General features: G+C 49.5%; 1 protein-coding gene and 1 non-coding gene across 2 annotated transcripts; both read left to right on the top strand.

The window, feature by feature from the left end:
* The first annotated feature begins 9,170 nt into the window (after nucleotides 1-9,170).
* LHFPL7 (LHFPL tetraspan subfamily member 7) lies at nucleotides 9,171-14,748 on the top strand. Its single transcript, XM_052655163.1, has 3 exons — nucleotides 9,171-9,371; nucleotides 12,185-12,323; nucleotides 14,486-14,748. Exons 1-3 carry the CDS (start codon nucleotides 9,171-9,173, stop codon nucleotides 14,746-14,748), a joined length of 603 nt encoding a protein of 200 aa, XP_052511123.1.
* Nucleotides 14,749-18,202: 3,454 nt separating this feature from the next.
* TRNAR-CCG (transfer RNA arginine (anticodon CCG)) lies at nucleotides 18,203-18,275 on the top strand. The gene has a single exon. It is a non-coding gene; the product is annotated as a tRNA-Arg (tRNA).
* The last annotated feature ends 1,029 nt before the right edge of the window (nucleotides 18,276-19,304 follow it).

Below are 19,304 nucleotides of genomic sequence, written 5' to 3'. Positions count from 1 at the left end.
AATATTTAGACAAATAAGTTGAACTGCATTTGGGACTCGTGCTTCCTTCCTTAGGAAGGAATTGTATGGAGACAATAACTAAAAGACTAAGTCAGTTGGACCTCAGTGAAGTCAAAGAGTAAAAAAGAATGTAATGCTGTTTGGCTCCAGGAGATTTGGCAGGGAGCTCCCTTATCTGTCCTTCTCTCAGTGTGTGTGTGTGTGTGTGTGTGTGTGTGTGTGTGTGTAAGGAGAAGGGACTCGTTACAGGAGATACATCACATCCATTGTTTCTTTTAATCTCCACTTTTGGAGCAAGGATCAGCACCTCCGTATCTTATCAAGGAGCATTCTGAGGCTCCCTAGGAGACTTGTCCATGGTGATGGAACCCAGAAGTGGTGAGGTAGTGGCTCTATGACGTCTTGCAGCTTAGAATAATCTCTTGTATCAGCTGCATGTCTGGAAAACAGTCGTCAGTAGGATCCAACTCAGTAGCTTTTAAATGAAGACTACCAGGCACTTCCCTGGTTGTGAGTTGCTGGGACTCTGTGTTCCCCCTGCTCCCAGCCCTGGCTTTTCTCTTCCCAAGGATGGGGGACAGTGCCATTCAGGGACTTTCCCAGGACCCCTTCCTTCCCCTCAACCCCTGGTCTAGGATCTAGGTCCCACATACTGTAACTAAGGGTTTGCATGCTGCAACTAAAAAAAGATCCCGCATGCTGCAACTGGTAATTCTGCATGCCGCAACTAAGACCTGGTACAGCCAAATAAATATTTTTTAAAATAAGTAAAAAGTAAATATGACAACCATGCCCAGGGTGGTGACTTCGAGGTAGGGAGAATAGTTGGATTGAAAGTAAAAATGACTCAAAATCCACCTTTAAAGTAGGGTTTTTCCATTACGTGTGTATTATATCAGCAAATCAAGTCCCTGTTTATTGTTTGCTGCCCTTTCTAGAACTTCTGGAAGCAGGAGCTTTTGTCTCTTTAGTTCCCTCCTGATTCTTAGTGCCTAGGGCAGGGCTTGCCAAATAGTATGTACTCAGAAAATACTGTGCTTAATTGGATTAAACGCATGAATAACCAACAGTTTTAACAGAGTACTGACCGCTACCTCTCCCCCCTAACCTTATGGGAACTTCTTGTCTCTCTGGGCGAATCTCAGTTCACCAGAATGTGTGGGTTGAGGGTTCTGTTGAAACTGGATGTCTCTCAGCTGCCCATTCAGCTCAGTCCTCCATCTTGGTGTCTCCTCTCTATCCCAGAACTTAAGTGGGGGAGAGAGAAGACAGTCCTTTTTCTGCCACTCATCACAGAAACCCCAAACCCAGATGTGGCCCTAGCCCTAGCCAGCCCACTCCCAATTTTGCACCCCAGGAAATGCCCAGCCTACGCCCAGTGTCAGGGCATCTACCCACACCGAGCTTTGAGGTGGGGGGAGTCCCAAAAATGCCAAACTACAACTCCCAGAGTCCTCCTGGCCCCAGGAGGGGCGGGACTTCCTGGTTCAGCCCCACCTTAGCAGATTCTCCCTGCATTCCTGTGTCTTCCCTCCCAGGTGAGAGGCTGCCAGCCAGCACACACCCAGCGATTACACCCTGACCAAAAAGGTGTCAGGTTGTACATTGTTTTCAGAGCCAACACCCCACCTCTTACTCCCAGTCCTGGCTTTTCTCTTCCCAAGGAGAGAGGACAGTGCCTCACAGGGACTTTCCCAGGACTCCTTCCTTCTCTGCCATCATCTGCCCCCTCCTCAAGAAAGTCTGTCTTGATTTGGCAGCTTTGTCCAACAAAACTTTCTGCAGTGATGGGGATGTTCTAAATCTGCACTGTCCAACATAAGCCACAGATGACTATTGAACACTTAAATTTCGGCCAGTGTGACCAAGGAGCTAAATTTTTAGTTGTATTTAATTTTAATTAAATAGCCACACGTGGCGGAGAAGGCGATGGCACCCCACTCCAGTACTCTTGCCTGGAAAATCCCATGGATGGAGGAGCCTGATAGGCTGCAGTCCATGGGGTCGCAAAGAGTCAGACACGACTGAAGCGACTTAGCAGCAGCAGCAGCAGCCACACATGGCTACATCTATCTACTACATTGAACAGGATAGCTCTAGAACTCACACACTCCCTGGCAAAGACCATATTCACATATTTTCATTGGTGCATATTCATTTTGTTTCTCTTGTAACTTGCCTGCTTCTTGAGACTGAGAGCCAGTGTGTTCTTTGAAATGTTTTCTCTCAACACCAGGCCTTTGCCCATGCCACGGCCTCTGTCTGAATACTGTGCCCTCCACTTGCCCATCATCTATAGCTACTATGTGTCCTTCAGATCTTAGCTTTAATGTCACCTCCCCCAAGAAGCCAACCCTAACTACCATCCCCAACTCCCAGGCCAAAGCCTCTGAATCTTCTAGGCCCAACTGGGCACTGATGACCCTGTTGTATAATTGCTCCATTACTTCTCTGTCTCACTTTCTAGACTGTGAGCTTGGGAGCAAACACTAGCATAATATCTGAAACAGAGTTGACCTTCAATAAATACTCATGAAGTTCCGTGTTGAATAAATGTTTTCACATAATACAGTCCTGTGCCTCATTCACAGAAATTATACTAATGCAAGATGTCATTTATTGAGCTAAGTACTTTGCCTGTACTGTCTCATGAAACGTCACAACAGATCTGTAAGAGATGCTCTATTATCTCGTTTTCATAGGTAAGGGATCTGAAGCTCAGAGAGGTTAAGTAAATCATTCAAAGTCACACAACTAAGATCACAGCCTGGGTTCCCTAGAAAACAGAGCTTGAGGCAAGATTAACAAACTAATGCCTTATTGGGGATGTAATCCCAGCTTAACAAGAGTGAAGGAAAAGGGACTGTGATACTGAGAAGGAGGGAGGGAAAATATAAGATGTTCTTGACTGAACTGGCCACAGCTTTTCAAGAAACTGCGACCAGGAGTTCTAGTACTCAGGGCATCTCTGGGGGAAGCCGCGTGAAATGTGCAGGGATGAAGGGCAAGAACTTCATCTGCTGGCCTGGCCCGTTTCCCCTCTGCCACTAGTGACCACTGGACCCAACCACTCCTCGCGTCTGAGCTGTGTCACTGACGTCTCCAGGCAGCCACGAGGAAAACCAGCTCTGCACCCAGAAGTTCACCTGCGTCTAGAAGAGGAGGCGCCAGAACCCTGGCCGCAAACCCTGGCCTCAGCTCCGGCCAGGTCGGCTGGGACCACAGCTGGGGCTGTTGGCAGATCAGGCCACAACTCAGGCCTCATCGCCGCAGGCCACGCTAGCCAAGTGGCTGCAGCAGTCTGACCCAGGCCGCCTGCGGGGGGAGGCGAGTGGAGGCTGGATGGCATCCAGGGCTGCTGGGTGGCCGGGAAGGACACAGCTAAGCACACTTGAGAAAGCGCAACAATCACGCCTGACAGAAATCAGACTGGGATTCAGATCCAGTTGAGACTAACCCGGAAGCCCTTCCACAAATATTGATTGAAAGAAAAAAGAGAATAAATATATGACTGAATGAGTAGGAGGGAAAAAAAAAAAAACCCCTGGCAATCATTTCTCCAAAACCTTGTATTCCAGACGCCCTCATTTTACAGTGGAAAGACGAAGGCCCAGTAAAGCAGAGATGCTCTAAGGCCACACTAAGAGTGAGTGGCACAGCTGGGACTTGAGTCTCAGCCTCAGTCCTGCTGCTTCCCGTGTGTCTCACTTGTCGTGTCAGCATTTACGGCCTCAGAGTGATGCCATGAATGCATCTCACCTGCCCAGCATCCATTTCCCCATCCTCTCTCTGTACAGCACCTGGTTTTCCTCCTAGAAACCACCCCACACTCCACCTTTAGTTCATGTGGTTCCAGTGTGGTGGACGTCAGGACACACCTGCTCTCATCCCCAGTCTCCCACCCTCGACCCCTAACCCTTGAGCCCAGGTCCTAGGTCCAGCCCATCAGAGGATCCCATTTCCCTGGTCACAGTCTTCGGATCGTGGATGGGACCCATGTCTGTCCAGTGAGAGTTAATCACAGTAATTCCAGCCACTGTGTGTGAAGAAGAGCTTTCTTTTCTCCAGGGTTGCTAAGCCTGGAGGCACCAGAAATCAACACTGCGAGAGAGAATCTGCCTGAGAGTAAACCCAACTTGGCCGGAAGAGAGCCGAGAGATGGAGAGAAAGAGAGAGGGGGGCCACTGCTTGTTCACCTGGAGCCAGCTGTGCCTGAAGCTGTCCCACAGAATTTTCAGTTATGTAAACCGATACATTTCTCGTTTCTTGTTGAGCTGGTTGGAGTTGCACTTCCATCATTTACAGCAAAAGACAAGACAAGCACCTACTGGATAAAGGCTTTTCAGATTCGGAACCTACTCTCTGGAAGTTCACAGCCCGCAGGGTGGATATTCAGATCCCAGAGAAATATCCCTCAACTAAAATTACCAAGGCAGAAAGGCAGAGAGTACAATGGCAAGAATTTCAACACCTGGCGTTTAATCTCGGTTAATCCCTATTCACACCTTCTGCTGCCCTGGAAACACCACACCCTCACCCCATTCTGATTTGGGGCTGGCTTTTCTCTCTTTGCCCAGCCCAGCCAGCAACCCAGTGACAGACAGGTTGTCGGTTTAAGAAACGGGGAAGGAAAACACACACAGGCCAGCTTATCGCACACCTGGGCTTTGTTCACCAGCCTGTTTCCTTCAAACGGGAGGACACCTGTTACCAAGTCACAGACTTACATTCAAAACTGGAGCCTGAGAAGTAGCCACATTGGAGGGTCTTGACCTGAAGTAGGTGAGTCTGGAGAGAAAAGGGAGGTGAGGTCAAGACTAGCGGGAGAGGAAAGCATTGTCCGGGAGCTATAATGAGCTTTAAGGGTCCACGAGCCCCTGAAATTACAGTAGTGTGTGTGTGTGTGTGTGTGTGTGTGTGTGTGTGTGTGTGAGTACAAGTAAGTCTGCATAAAGAATGCAGCCATGCTTTTAAATCATATTTTCAAAGGACTCCGTCACCTCCAGAAGGTTAAGTCCCCCTGGTCTAGGACGTAGCCATCCTTCTGGGGGTGGACGTTTTAGTCTGTTCAGGCTGCTATATACAAAGTGGCATAGATTACGTGGCTTATCACCAACAGAAATTTATTTCTGTCAGTTCCAGAGGCTAGGAATTCCAACATCAGGGAGATTTTGGTGTTTAGTGAGAGCCCGCTTCCTGATATACAGATGGCTGTCTTCTTGCTACGTTCTCACGTGGCAGAAGGGACTAGGGTGGTCTCTGGGCTCTCTTTCCTAAGCCTCATGGAAGCTCCACCCTCATGACCTCATCTCCTCCTGAAGGCTCACCTTTTTCCAGCATCACCGTTGGGGGTAGAATTTCAACATATAAATTCGGAGGCACACAAACATTCAGTCCACTGCAATGGGGAAACAAAAGCTTGGAGTCATTACATCACAGTTTGACCCAGTGCACACGGCCAACTTGTACCGGAGCTGGAAACGCATGAGCAGCCAGGGCTGAGCAGGCTGTGTGGCTGGGAGGATGAGACAAGGGGTGCGGCTCAGCGTCCTGCCCCAACCCCGACTCGCATGTCTTCAAATTCCAGCCTGGATGTCCACCTGGCCCCCAGGGGCCCCTGCTCTGCGCCTGCCCCCAACAGCATCCTGGGCTGTCCCTTGGTGTGACGTTGTGTCTGTTTGCCTCCATTGATTGATGGCTTGGTGAAATACACATCTCAGACTTCACTTGGGCTACACCACACTCAGAGAGCTTCCCTTCTCCTAACAAACCGGCCCCTCCCGCAGCTTCCCCGTCTCAGGTAAGGACAGCTCGCCTGTCCCAGGTGCCAAGGTCAAAAGCCCTGGAGGCATCTTTGCCTCCCCACTGTCCCTCACACTCCAAATTCAGTCCATAAGCAAATCCAGTTGGCTGGACCTACCTTTGACCTTCAACACAGATCCCAAATCTGCCCCTGCCCTCCCTGTCTCTTCTCTATCTGACCCACTGTTTCTCACCTGACCCACTGAAATTGCTTCCTGGTTCCTTCTCCCTTGCCCTCTCTTCTGCCTCTTCTCCACCCAGCAGCCAGAGCTGACCTTTTAAAAACACCGAGGCAAGTCATGTCCCACCTCTGCTCAAGACCACCCACAGACTCCCCATCTAACTCAGAAATTAAAAGCCAAAGATCTGTCATTGCCTACAAAGCCTCCCACTCTCCCTGCTTCCATGACCCTTCCCTATTCATTCACCATCTCCCTTCCTGGCTTCATTTTTCTCTGTGGCACTTATTTACATCAGGCATCCTCTTGTTTTGGCCTTGCCCACTGCATATGACACCCTAGCTCCCTGACCAGGGATCAAACCTGTGGCCCCAGCAACGGAAGTACAGAGCCTCAAGGCACTAGACCTCTAGAGAAGTCCCTACATCAGGCATCTTACATGCTGACCTATTTCCTTATTGTTTCTCTCTCTCTTACGGGACTGTGAGCTCCATGAGGACAGTCGTTTTTGTCTGCTTTCCTCACTACTAAATCCTCAGCACTAGAATAGTTCTTAGAACATAGGAGATACTCAGTAAATTTGTTGAGTGGATGGACGGATGGACCATATTGTTCTCTCTTGTTTCCCTGTCTTGCCCTCCAAACCCTACGTTCCTCGAGGGCAGGCACAGTGGTTGTTCCCTGCTGTATCTATGAAGGTCACAAAAGCTGAATGAATGATCAACTCCTTCCAATTGACGGATGAGGACGCATGGATGCCAGAATGAGGAAGGGACTTATAAGGACATAGTAAGACACTAGTAGCCACCTCTAAACCCCCAAGTCCCAGGTCCCCTCCTGCCACGGCTGTGAATGGCTCCCCTGAGCCCATCCAGGCTCCCTGGCCCAAGCAGGGGAGAGGGTTGACCAAACTTTAACCCTGGGTAGTCCCTGAAAAACGCTGGGGTATTTGACTTTAAACGAATTCCTTAATATCACTCTGGGTTTAGGGCTCAGAGTCAGCAGCCCCATTCCCTGAGTCTGAGACCCTGGTCCACTGCTCACTTCCTGAGGCTTCATTTTGTCATCTGTAAAATGGGAACTCAGATAAAAGTAGTACCTACCCTACCATGGGGGAACCATGAGGCTTAAACTGAATGAGACACTGCAAGAGTTTAGAATGGGCCTTGATGAGTGCTCAAGAATTGTCAACTGCCTTGAACAGCAAAGCGCCGAGCTGGAGGAGAAAATATCCAATCCCTTTCAAGTTTCCCTTAGGTGAATTCCAGCTAATTGGAACCCGGCCGGATGTGGTTTCGGGTTATAATGCCTCATTTAAGTTTCTGGGCACCTGGGTGGTTGGTGTGATTTTCCCAGGTGACACTGAGCATATTATCTGGAGAACAAAACTCCTTTCAAGGTCAGAAATGCCTGGAGAGGCACTGGGGCAGCCAGAGAGAGGCAAAATCGCGGGCCTCAGTCTGCTCTGGGCTCCCCAGCTTCCTGGCTGGAATTACACCCCTCTCGGGATCCTGCCAACCCCAAAGTTGAGGCTGATTTCAGTGTAGGGGAAAAAAAAAAAACAACAAACCCACTCTCCCTCACTTCAAGGCACTGCGTCTTATTTGCTGGCTGGCTGCCAGAAGGTTTTTCTAAGCTTGGGAATAATATGTGTGTGCCACCTAACCCCGACCTCCCTTCTCAGGCTTAGTTCAGCCCCCTCTCCCTGCAACCCAGCTGCATCTGACCCCCAAGAACCTTCACAACAACCCCGATGGCCCCATTTCCAGAGAGATGAGGTGACCTCCCCAAGGTGACCCCGGGGAAGCGTGGTGGTTCGTGTGTTTCTTTCTACCTCATCGCCCTGCTCAGTGATCGAACCCAACACTATCTGCCCCCTGGATTTAGAATCTGCTTTTACAGATGGAGAAACTGAGGCCCGGAGAAACTGAGGCCCAGGGCAACGGGGTAACTTGCTCCAAGTCACACAGCTGGTAAATGCTAGAGGGACTGGCTGGCCTCCAAGCTCAGGACTCTGGCCAAGTGTAATGTGCTGGCTGGGCTTAGGGTCCCAAAGTGAAACCCAAGGTTGAAGAGCGTTGGTCCTAGAAGATCCGTGTCGATGTCCTTGGTTGGCTCAGTGGCTTCTGACCCTGGGTGCCCCTGGGCTGCCTCAGCCCTTCTGGACCTTGCTTCTGACCGTCAATGACAACTTTGGCTATTAGCAAACCACCTTCCTGCCTTAGCCTCCTCCTCCAACACTCTATTATTATTTTGGTAAGACCGAACTTGAAAGCTACTGGAGTTCTCGTTAACATAAATTTAAATGTCAAATAGATAACTAATAAATAGAATAAAACCATTACAACAAATGCAAGAAAAGTCCAACCTCATCCCCCAAGCCTCACTAGACTCCGTTGCCTCCTCAAGGCTCCCCGTCTTTCAACAGAGGAGACTGACAGATGACTGGGGGGTGTTTAAGACCCTGCAGCTCTTACAGAAACTTTCTCCTTGAAGGGTTGAAGAAGAATTGAAAATTAAATAACTCTTGGCATCCTATGATTTAGAGACATTTAAGGATGAGTCCAGGTGCCACCTGACCTCTGTGATAACACATGAAACAGCAATAAAGCAATGCCATTTATGCACATGGAAAATACACACAGACTGAACAGTATCCGTTTTGCAAAAATGCCTCCAAACAAAAAGATTAACATTAAATAATGGTCAGAGATTGGGAGGAGGCAGCCGACGAGCAGGGTGGTTGCTAGAAACCCAACATCTGTGTGTGATTTTGAGAAAGGTCCCCTCTCTCTGTAGAAGCAGACCTCAGGGACAGAGCAAGGCGTGATAGGCAGAGTGAATGAATGAAAAAACAGACGAATAAATGAGCGAGACACGAGAGGGGGCTTGCATGGACCAGCGATGTTCATTTCCCAGGAGGACTGGTTGTGTGCCAAAGTCTGTGTAAGCACTAACGTTTATTCCAAAATCTGGAGTTTCGACTTCCAGAATGTGTTAGGGAGGAGCTCCACCCCAGTTATGAAGACCTCCCAGTGCGTCCCAGGCCAAAGCGAGGCTAATGACCTGGGATCCAAAGACAGGACCAGATGCCTGGCTGGTGGGAAAAACGGGGACATCCTTTCCAGACCCCGTTTTCCTCCTTCCACAAATCTTGTCTGTTGACTCCTAGGTCACTGACATGCCCTGATGGTGGGCAGTGTGTGGGCAGCTCTGGGGCTTTCCCTCACCTGCATCTCGGCCGTCAGCCTCGTCTCCCCTGCCTGGTTCCAGACCACCACCTTCTCCTTCGGTGTCCTCGCCTACTGCTCCTGGCCTCAAGGTAACAGCTGGAACCAGAGCTGTGGGACCTTCCAGTCCCTGGATGATATTCCTGACTTCGCCTGGAAGGTGAGACATGAACTTGTCAACTTACTGTAGTTTCGAGGGGTCGGGAGCAGGGCATTCTCAAATGCATCAGCGCAAAAAAAAAAAAAAAAAAAAAGCCAAGTTCTGCACCTCCCTTCCAACTTCTGACTCTGTAGGTGTGGGGTGGGGTCTGGCTATGTGAATTTTAGCAAACACCCAGGGTGATTCTGAAGGCAGCTGCTGACCCATGCAGTGCCTTTATACAAATTAGGAAATGGTGCCCCTTCCTCAGGACACTGTACTGCCATCTGCTGGAGACTTACTGTAATCAATTGGCATTTCTGTGATGGCTCCCAAAGGCGTCTCCTAGAGTTGTGCAGTGCACAACCTATACACACCTACTAGTCACCCTCTAAGCACCGCTAGGTTTGAAAACCACGGCTAAGATGTCAAAAGTCTCTGTTTCGATGCTAATTACCAATTCAACAATCAGGACAATGGGTTGGGACTCCCAGTTCAGCACCTCTAAGCAAGACTGTGTGCGTGCTTAGTCCAGTCTGATTCTTTTTGACCCCGGGGACTCTTGCGTCACCTGCACTGGCAGGCGGATTCTTTGCCACTATGCCACTTGGGAAGCCCATCTAAGGGAGATTACACAGCCTCCAAAACCAAAACAAAGGTGCCTCTCTTGGTGACCCTGCTGAATAGCAGGTATTCAGTAAAGAGAAGGTAAGGTGGTAAAGTGAAGTGAAGTCACTCAGTCATATCCGACTCTTTGCGACCCCCATGGACTGTAGCCTTCAAGGGTCCTCAGTCCATGGGATTTTCCAGGCAAGGGTACTGGAATGGGTTGCCATTTCCTTCTCCAGGGGATCTTCCCAACCCAGGGATCGAATCTGGGTCTCCCACATTGTAGGCAGACGCTTTACTGTCTGAGCTACCAGGGAAGGTGGTAAATGCAGGTCTTAATTCTATCTCTAGGGCTTAATTTATTTTTTGGGCTCCAAAATCCCTGCAGATGGTGACTGCAGCCATGAAATTAAAAGACACTTACTCCTTGGAAGAAAAGTTACGACCAACCTAGATAGTATATTCAAAAGCATCCGTCTAGTCAAGGTTATGGTTTTTCCTGTGGTCATGTATGGATGTGAGAGTTGGACTGTGAAGAAGGCTGAGCGCCGAAGAATTGATGCTTTTGAACTGTGGTGTTGGAGAAGACTCTTGAGAGTCCCTTGGACTGCAAGGAGATCCAACCAGTCCATTCTGAAGGAGATCAACCCTGGGATTTCTTTGGAAGGAATGATGCTAAAGCTGAAGCTCCAGTACTTTGGCCACCTCATGTGAAGAGTTGACTCATTGGAAAAGACTCTGATGCTGGGAGGGATTGGGGGCAGGAGGAGAAGGGGACGACTGAGTATGAGATGGCTGGATGGCATCACGGACTCGATGGACGTGAGTCTAAGTGAACTCCGGGAGATGGTGATGGACAGGGAGGCCTGGCGTGCTGCGATTCATGGGGTCGCAAAGAGTCGGACTGAGCGACTGAACTGAATTGAACTGAGGGCTTAATTAGCTGTGTGCCCTGAGGCAAATAACTCCAACTCCTTATAATCCGGTTTGTTTATATGTAAAACAAAGTACATCTTGTATACAGAGTGAAGTCACTCAGTTGTGTCCGACTCTTTGAGATCTCAGGGACTGTAGCCTTCCAGGCTCCTCAGTCTATGGAATTTTCCAGGCAAGAGTACTGGAGTGGGTTGCCATTTCCTCCTCCAGGGGATCTTCCCGACCCAAGGATTGAACGTCTCTCCCTCATTGCAGGCAAATGCTTTACCATCTGAGCCACCAGGGAACCAAGGTTGTATACAGAGGACATCATTCGAAATGCCAAGGCTGGATCAATCAAAAGCTGGAATCAAGATTGCCAGGAGAATTATCAACAACCTCAGATATGCAGATGATACCACTTTAATGGCAGAAAGTGAAGAAGAGCCTCTTGATGAGGGTGAAAAAGGAGAGTGAAAAAGCTGGCTTAAAACAACATGAGAAAAACTAAGATCATGGCATCCAGTCCCATCACTTCATGGCAAATAGAAGGGAAAAAAGTGGAAGCAGTGACAGGTTTATTTTCTTGGGCTCCAAAATCACTGTGGACTGTGACCACAGCCATGAAATTAAAAGACGCTTGCTCCTTGGAAGGAAAGCTATGACAACCTAGATAGCATATTAAAAAGCAGAGACATCACTGTGCTGCCAAAGGTCCATATAGTCAAAGCTATGTTTTTTCCAGTAGTCATGTACGGCTTTGAGAGTTGGACCATAACAAAGGCTGAGCGTTGAAGAATTGATGCTTTTGAGCTGTAGTGCTGAAGACGACTCTTGCGAGTCTCTTAGGCAGCAAGGAGATTAAACCAGCCAATCCTAAGGGAAGTCAACCCTGAATATTCTTTAGAAGGACTGGTGCTGAAGCTGAAGCTCAAGCTCCAATACTTTGGCCACCTGATGTGAAGAGCCGACTCACTGGAAAAGACCCTGATGCTGGGAAAGACTGAGGGCAGGAGGAGAAGGGGACGACAGAGGATGAGATGGTTGGATGGTATCACTGACTCAATGGACATGAGTTTGAGCAAACTCAGGGAGATAATGAAGGACAGGGAAGCCTGGCGTGCTACAGTCCATAGGGTTGCAAAGAGTCAGACACGACTTAGTGACTGAACAATAACAACCACAAAACAGGGATAATAATAGCATAGACCTTGTGGGGTTTTGAGGACTCAGCAGCTGATCAGTTAAGCAGAGGGAGTGCATGACTGCCCCACCCAGTCGACACTGTCTCTCCTCTCTCTTCCTGGCAGGTTTCAGCTGCAATGCTCCTTGGAGGCTGGCTCCTATTGGCTTTCAGTGCAATTCTCCTCCTGTCCTGGGCCCTTGCCCCCAAAGGACTGTGTCCACAGAGGGGCAGTGGTTCAGTGCCAGGGGTACAAGCTGCAGCAGGTAAATTTGGTGTCACATATAAGTGTTCCAGACATGTTTTTGGAATGAACGGGTGAATGAATGAGCAAGCCTGTAAGCAGAGACTTGCCTCCTGGTTGAATCTCAGAGTTAAACCGTACAACTGCAGACTATTCCTGATCCTTTAACAAGCCAGAAATTGGGGGTAGGGAATGGTATCCTTAACACCACCCTCTCTTGCCCTTATCCAACCCCAGTCCTAAAAGTTTTCCTCCTTTGTTTCTCTCCTGTGCATCCTCTTTGCATCGTTTTTACCAGGACCAGCATATACAGTTGGGCAGGTTGTGCACTGCACAAGGGCATCCGGCTGAGGCTGGGAGGGCTGAGAGCTGCGTTTGCTCAGAAGAATTATTGTTATTTCTGTTGTTTAGTCGCTAAGTTTTGTCCAACGCTTCTGTGACCCCATGGGCTGTACCCCGCCAGGTGCCTCTGTCCATGGAATTCTCCAGGGAAGAATACTGGAGTAGGTTGCCATTTCCTTCTCCATGGGACCTTCCCAATCCAGGGATCAAACCCACATCTCCTGCTTGGCAGGTAGATCATTTATCACTGAGCCACCTCGAAAGCCCCCAAGCCCAGAGGATTGCTTTCCTCTAATTCACAGATCAGCTTTGGATGCTCTAGCTCAGGTCTTGGTGGTAACCTTCATCCAATTAATTCTCCACCATTGCCCACCTGGATTAGAAGTGACCACCTCACGCATCTCTCTGCTGCCACCCTTGTCCCCGAGTCTGCTTGCCAAGTGAGACCTGTTAAAACTGAAATCAGATCAAGCCACCATGTCAATGACTTCCTGTTACCGATGAGGCTCCACTGAGGAGGCCCTTATTCCTTCACTGACCTCATCTCTTAACTGGCTTTGCCAGGCTCAGCACGTACTGAGCACACTGGCTTGCTTTCTGTTGCTCATAAGCACCAAGCTTGTTCCCTCTGCCTGGAATGTTCTCTTCTCAGATCTTCACAGCTTGCTCCTCCCACTTTATGAAGGGCACTGCTCAAATACGTCTCTCAGTGGGGTCTCCCATGACCTCAAGGTCAGGGAGCTCCCCTCTCCTTAGAGTCTCCTTCCTCTTGCCTTGCTGTCTATTTTCATAGCCTGAAATATCTCATCTGCCTAACTGATTGTTGTGCGTCTCTCTCCACGAGAACATCAGCTCTGTGGGGTCAAGGACACGTCTGCCTTGACATCACCAGCATCTGACACAGTGCTCCACACACAGAGTTCACTGGATATTTGTCGGGTCAATGAATGGAGACACGGTCCTTGTCGTCAGCTTGCACAGAGTCTAGTGGGGGTGGCAGTTACAACTCGGTGGATATTTGGCACAATAGGATGAACACAGGATGCAAGGAAAAACTCCAAGAGGTACCTGACTCAGTGTTTGGAGGGGGTGTTAAGGAAGGCTTCCTGAAGGAGGCGTCACTGAGATGAATCTGGAAGGATGAGTGGGAAGTTAACCAAATGTGGAAGGGCGTTTCGGGTAATGGGAACATCAGGGGGCAAAGGCATAGAGAGACAAGAGAGCAAGGCACAGTCAAGGAACTCCAAGTGGACAAGTGTGGCTGCAGAGGAGTTGGAGGTCATGTGACTCTCCTGCGCTGGGACTGCCTCCAAAGTGAGGAGGTGTCTGGTTCATTTGCTTAGTATCACTAGTGCTTTCCACAGAGCCCCTTACAGTTTTGAGGAATGAATACATGGACGGATGGGTGGGTTGGTGGATGCATGGAGTGGGGTGTGTAAGTAGGTGGATGAGCTGATGGATGGATGGATCAGTAGATGTATTACTGAATAGATGGATGAATGGCTAGATGGATGGGGAAAGTGGTGGAGGAATGGATGGATGGGGGGATTCGTGGGGGGCAGGTGGCTAAGTGGGTGGTTGGACAGATGGATGGATGAGTGAATGGATAGGTAGACAGAGGAATGGAGAGCCTGAGTGTATTAGAATATGGCTGAAAGGATGGGTAAGTAGGTGGACAGACAGGTGGAAGGTACTTGAGTGATAGGTGGATACAAAGATAGATGAGCCAGTGAGTAAGTGAATGGCTGATGGATGACAAGTGAGTGGATGGGAGGACTGGGATGGAAGGTCAGCCCAGAGCCCCATGACCGACACACCGGCTTTCCTTCCTGCTGCCTCTAGCCATCGCCACCATCGTGGGCCTGCTGGTTTTCCCCGTCAGCTTGGCCTCGCCGTTCGCCAAGGAAGCCTGCGTAGCCTCCTCCATGTACCACGGTGGTCAGTGCCAGCTAGGCTGGGGCTATGTGACCGCCATCCTCAACGCAGTCCTGGCCAGCCTCCTGCCTGTGATCAGGCAGCCCCACGTGACCGAGGTCCAGCGGAGGACCATCTTCTTCTCCAGTGACACTGGGAGCATCATCCTTGTGCCAGAAACGACCAAATAAAAATATCTCAGGAGGAGCAAAAGGAGCCCATGCTAGAGTTGTATGAAGTCACCACACACCCAGGTTCAAATCCCACCTCTGCTGCTTGTTTGCCGTGTGGCCTCAGGCAAATCGCCTCATCTCTCTGGACCTCAGTGTATAACTTCTATAAAATGGGGTGGGGCAGGGGGTTGAAATAATGCCTACCTCGGAGAGCAGTTATGAGAATTAAGATGCTGTGTATAAATAAAGCCCTTAGGATATGTTAGGCAAACTTTAGCTATTATTATTGTAATCCTGACCCCACAGGAGGATTGTGGTGAGCATAAACCTCTTCATGAAAAGTGCCCGGGGGCAATTCTGGATCCTTGTCACTCAGATACTACACCTTTTAACGGATATGTGGATATTCTCTCTCTTCCCTCCCTTTCTGTAACTCCTCCTCTTGGTGAATCTGGAAAGTATTCATTTCCCATCAATAAGAACGTCTCCTTATAAATGAGAGCTGGTCCAGTGTTGGGGTGGGGATTCGGCGGGGAGTGGGGTCAGGCGTTAAGGACCTGTCTCACCCCTTCATGCAAATAACCCCACTGATGTGAAACCTCACCGTTACTTGGGGCACACGAGGCCCCTTGAGATCCAGTCCCGACCTCTCTCTTTAGCTTTTCTTGTCACCCACCTGACCCCGCGCCTCTCCCTCTGGCCACACTGACTTCTGAGCCCCACAGTCGGTCTCTTCACAGCTCCACACTGCTCTCTCTGCCACGGGGTGCTGGAGTCAGCCTCTTACCTTTGCTGATCATGACCCAGTGCCCTGCTTTGGGAGCAGCACCTTAATCCTCCCTTTGGATGTGACCCTCAGTCACTTTCTGACTGCTCCAGGCTTTAAGATGGACAAATGAGAACTTTTAGCCAATCAGGAATGGTCGGAGTGACTGGTTCAGAGACGGGCCTGGGACCTGTATAAACCAGCATGGAGGAGAGCAGAGCCGTGAGATGGACACAAATGGAGCGCTAAGGATTTCACTTGACTGCCTGGATCCAGCCACGCTGCTCCCTTACCCGCAGGACACGTAGTGACAGACAGCTCCAGGCTGGTATCCCTCTAGCTTGTGGCTGCACCGGAAGAAAGTGTGAACCACTCTTCCCAGGGAAGGAAGCTGACTGGCCAGGACTGGGACATGTGTCCCCCTGGGGAGAGGGGGGTGTCAGCAATCTAGACTAGAAGGCCATAGTTATAGTGTAGGTGATATAGTTTCCCAGAAGATGGGAGAAGTTGCTGGTCCTGGAATAGGGCAAGGATGCCGAGAAAGTGAAAAACTTTCAATGCCCAACTCCTCTCCTTAAGGGAAACTTTGTTATCCTCATTTCACAGAAGTGAAGACTGTAGCTCAGAGAGACAGGGTCACTCGCCCAAAGTCACACAGCTGATTGGTGGCAGAGCTGGGATTTGAATCCAGGGCTGTCAGACTCTGTGATGGAGGCAGAATGATGTCTCTGCCCTGACCCAGCTCATCAAGCTCTTTTGGCTTTAAGCATTCAACTAAGACCATCGGTAAACAACAGTACTATATTAGTACAGCAATTCTATAACTTTGAAAAACACATCGGCCACTGAGAATGCAGCCTGCATTCATCTCTCAGAAAATAAGGACTATAATTACTTTTAAAAAGTCACAGAATAACGGAATAAGGTAATAGAAAACCTAGGAAGCCGCCCCATGGTGTGCAGATGGACTCGAAGACCCCTGGTAAGTTTCAAGTGTCATCAGAAGCACGTTGATGAAGGTCAAGCTTGAGTGGGAAGATTTCAGGAACCCTAAGCAGCATCCCCAGTGCAAAAAGCAGCAAGCAGATAGATGCCAACAAGAAGAAGCCCAAACAGCCTCAGGTCACGCACCTGCGCTTGAGATGAGCGGCCTCCTCTGTGTAATAACCTTACAACAGTCCCCTGCCATCCAAATTCCTTAATCATCTCTCTTGACCACGCAGCATGGCTAGGAGGATCTTAGTTCCTTGACCAGGGATTCAACCTGGGCCCTCGGGCAGTGTGGCGTCCTAACCACTGGACCGCAGGGGAAGTTCCCTTTCCTTTTCTCTCTCAACAATTTCAGCAGTGCCAAAGGGAGCGATTCTTCAGCCTATGAAGCAGGAGCATTTTCACAGACACCATCTTTATTTGACAAGAGACAGAGGGATCTGTCTCATTTTTCTCCTCTTCATAATAGGAGGCGCTCTTTGGAGGAGCCCTGCCTCTACAGAGGCTGGAAACCACTGTGCTTGCTCCACAAGTCTGAGTAAAGGATGCCAGGAAGATACCCGAGGAGCCCTGCCTAACGCCCTGATGTAATGGAAAGTCCCCAGGGCACTGCAGGGTTCGGAGGGTCATCTGAATTCTGCTAGGTTGACTCCGAGGATCTGATTGCACTCCCTCTAGAGTCTACACCTGTCCTGGGCTCAAGCTCTCAGTGATTCCAGCGGCTTCAAAGCCAGCAGCACAGAGCCCCGAGAGCCCTTCCCTGAGTCAGCAGAACCCAGTGCACCCTGCAGAGTCGGCATGGGTTTTGCTCCTGCCAGGAGCTGACGGCCTCACCATGCCCCTCTCAAGGGGCTCCGTCACAGCCGACAGGGCTCAGAGCTCATTCCTTCCCCACTTCTCCAGGAGCTGTATCCTCTCAGGTTTCAAAGTCTCACCTGAGAACCTGAGCAAGCGATGATGGGAACTCAGGGAAACTGAGGTCTCAACCAGGAAATCGTTCCCAGTGATGCTAGGGTCAGAGGGTCCCAGCGAAAGAAGAGGGCCAGGACTGAATCCACAGCCAAAAAAGTAAAAGTGTTAAGTCACCCAGTCGTGTCCAACTCTGTGTGACCCCACAGACTATAGCCCACCAGGCTCCTCTGTCCATGGAATTTTCCGGGCAAGAATACTGGAGTGGGTAGTTGTTCCCCTTCTCCAGGGGATCTTCCCAACCCAGGGATCAAACCCATGGGGCTCCCGCATGGCAGACAGATTCTTTATCATCTGAGCCACCAGGGAATCCATACCCAAGGGGGTAATTCCTACCACCAGTTTGCAAAAATGAAAACCAAGGCTCAGAGAGGTAAAATCACTTGTCCAAAATCACATAGCCAGGAGCTGGCAGACTTAGGATCCTAAGTCATCACTCCCCAAACATGTGGACAAAGATACAGAATGTAATTTTAGTTGGTGCAGTGAGAAAGTCATTCCCACATCAATCCTGCTTGAAGTCCTCCAAGAAGGAACGCTCGTCTGGTGCTAATATGCCTTTAACCTCTCAGACCCTTATTACGTCTCTTCTTAACAGCGAGAGAGCAGGCTTCACGAGAGCCTTTGGTGGGAAACAGTACTTTGGTAAAAGAGTGGTATTCATTTCTACAACCATCTTCTGTTTATGCAAATGATCCTGACTTGCTCTTAGCTAGAAGTTTGAAAAGTGAGTTGATTTATGGGATCTCCCTGGTGGTCCAGCGGCTAGGACTCCATGCTCCCGATGCAGGGAACCCAGGTTCGATCCCTGGTCAGGGAACTAGATCCTACATGCCGCAACTAAAGATCCCACGTGCTGCAACTAAGACCAAGCACGGCCAAATGAAGAGATAAATAAATGTTTTTTTTTTTTTTTTAAAGCTGAGTTGATTTAAAGAAAACTAGTTAAGATACAATAGCACACAGATATGGCGCAAATCATAAAGGGGGATGGCAGGTGACTTGAGTTTGGAAGAAGCTGTCATAAAACTTGGGGAGAAGACTCATTGATTGATGGATCTAATGTCTCTCAAACTTGAGTATCTGTTTGAAAAAAGAGAAGAGATCTAAACTAGTTCCTCCCCCTCCCCTTAGCAGCACCCTCACCTCCCTTCTCTGCCAGGCTGCTGGAACCTCAGGCCTGGGAGAGGAGGGGGAAGATGGAACAGGATGGCACACATGGGCACTGGCCCTTCTGAAATGGGATGGTCACGACCTCCTCAACTCTTTGTGGAAGTGCTTCTCAACTGTCCCCATGGATTCTCCCAGATGCCAAGCGGAAAGCTTGAGGTGCAAAGAAAAGAGAGAATGGTTTAGAAGGGAAATGGTGGAGCAGCCAGAGGGGCCTAAACCCAGCATGTTATCCTAACTGGGAACAGCATCATTCAGGTGAAGGCATGGTGACAGACAGCATCCACGTGCTTGAGGCTACAAGGAGCTCCCCGTGCAGAGGGCTCAGGTTCAGTCCCTTGTTGGGGAACCAGACCCCACATGCTGCAACTAAGAGTTCCCCAGGCTGCAGCTAAAGAAGGGTGCAGCACCGCAACGGAAGGTCCCACGCGCTGCACATACATGAATGAATAAATAAATGTTGAGAACGAATCATCACAAGCTAAATAAATGGCTGTCTGAAGCCACTAAGATTTGGCATGGTTTGTTACACAGTGTCACTTGTGGTAACAACTAACTGATACAGAGGATGAGACCAGTTTCACCAGCCTTGAACTTTCTGGGGACAGACCAGGCAGCTAGCGTGAGAATCTGTCCCTCTCCGGGTCTGGGTCAACTGGGGTATGAGGACGCACTCTTC

This window comes from Budorcas taxicolor, chromosome 17 (assembly GCF_023091745.1).
Source record: "Budorcas taxicolor isolate Tak-1 chromosome 17, Takin1.1, whole genome shotgun sequence".
NCBI lineage: Eukaryota > Metazoa > Chordata > Mammalia > Artiodactyla > Bovidae > Budorcas > Budorcas taxicolor.
The sequence above is the reverse complement of the archived record's forward strand: the minus strand, read 5'-3'. Positions and strand labels throughout refer to the sequence as shown.

Bases quoted from the DNA above. Each gene is read 5' to 3' on its own strand.
- LHFPL7 (XM_052655163.1), top strand. From the start codon at position 9,171: ATGGTGGGCAGTGTGTGGGCAGCTCTGGGGCTTTCCCTCACCTGCATC. The intron at 9,372-12,184 runs GTGAGACATGAA...TCTTCCTGGCAG, and splicing joins TTCCTGACTTCGCCTGGAAG to GTTTCAGCTGCAATGCTCCT. The intron at 12,324-14,485 runs GTAAATTTGGTG...TGCTGCCTCTAG, and splicing joins AGGGGTACAAGCTGCAGCAG to CCATCGCCACCATCGTGGGC.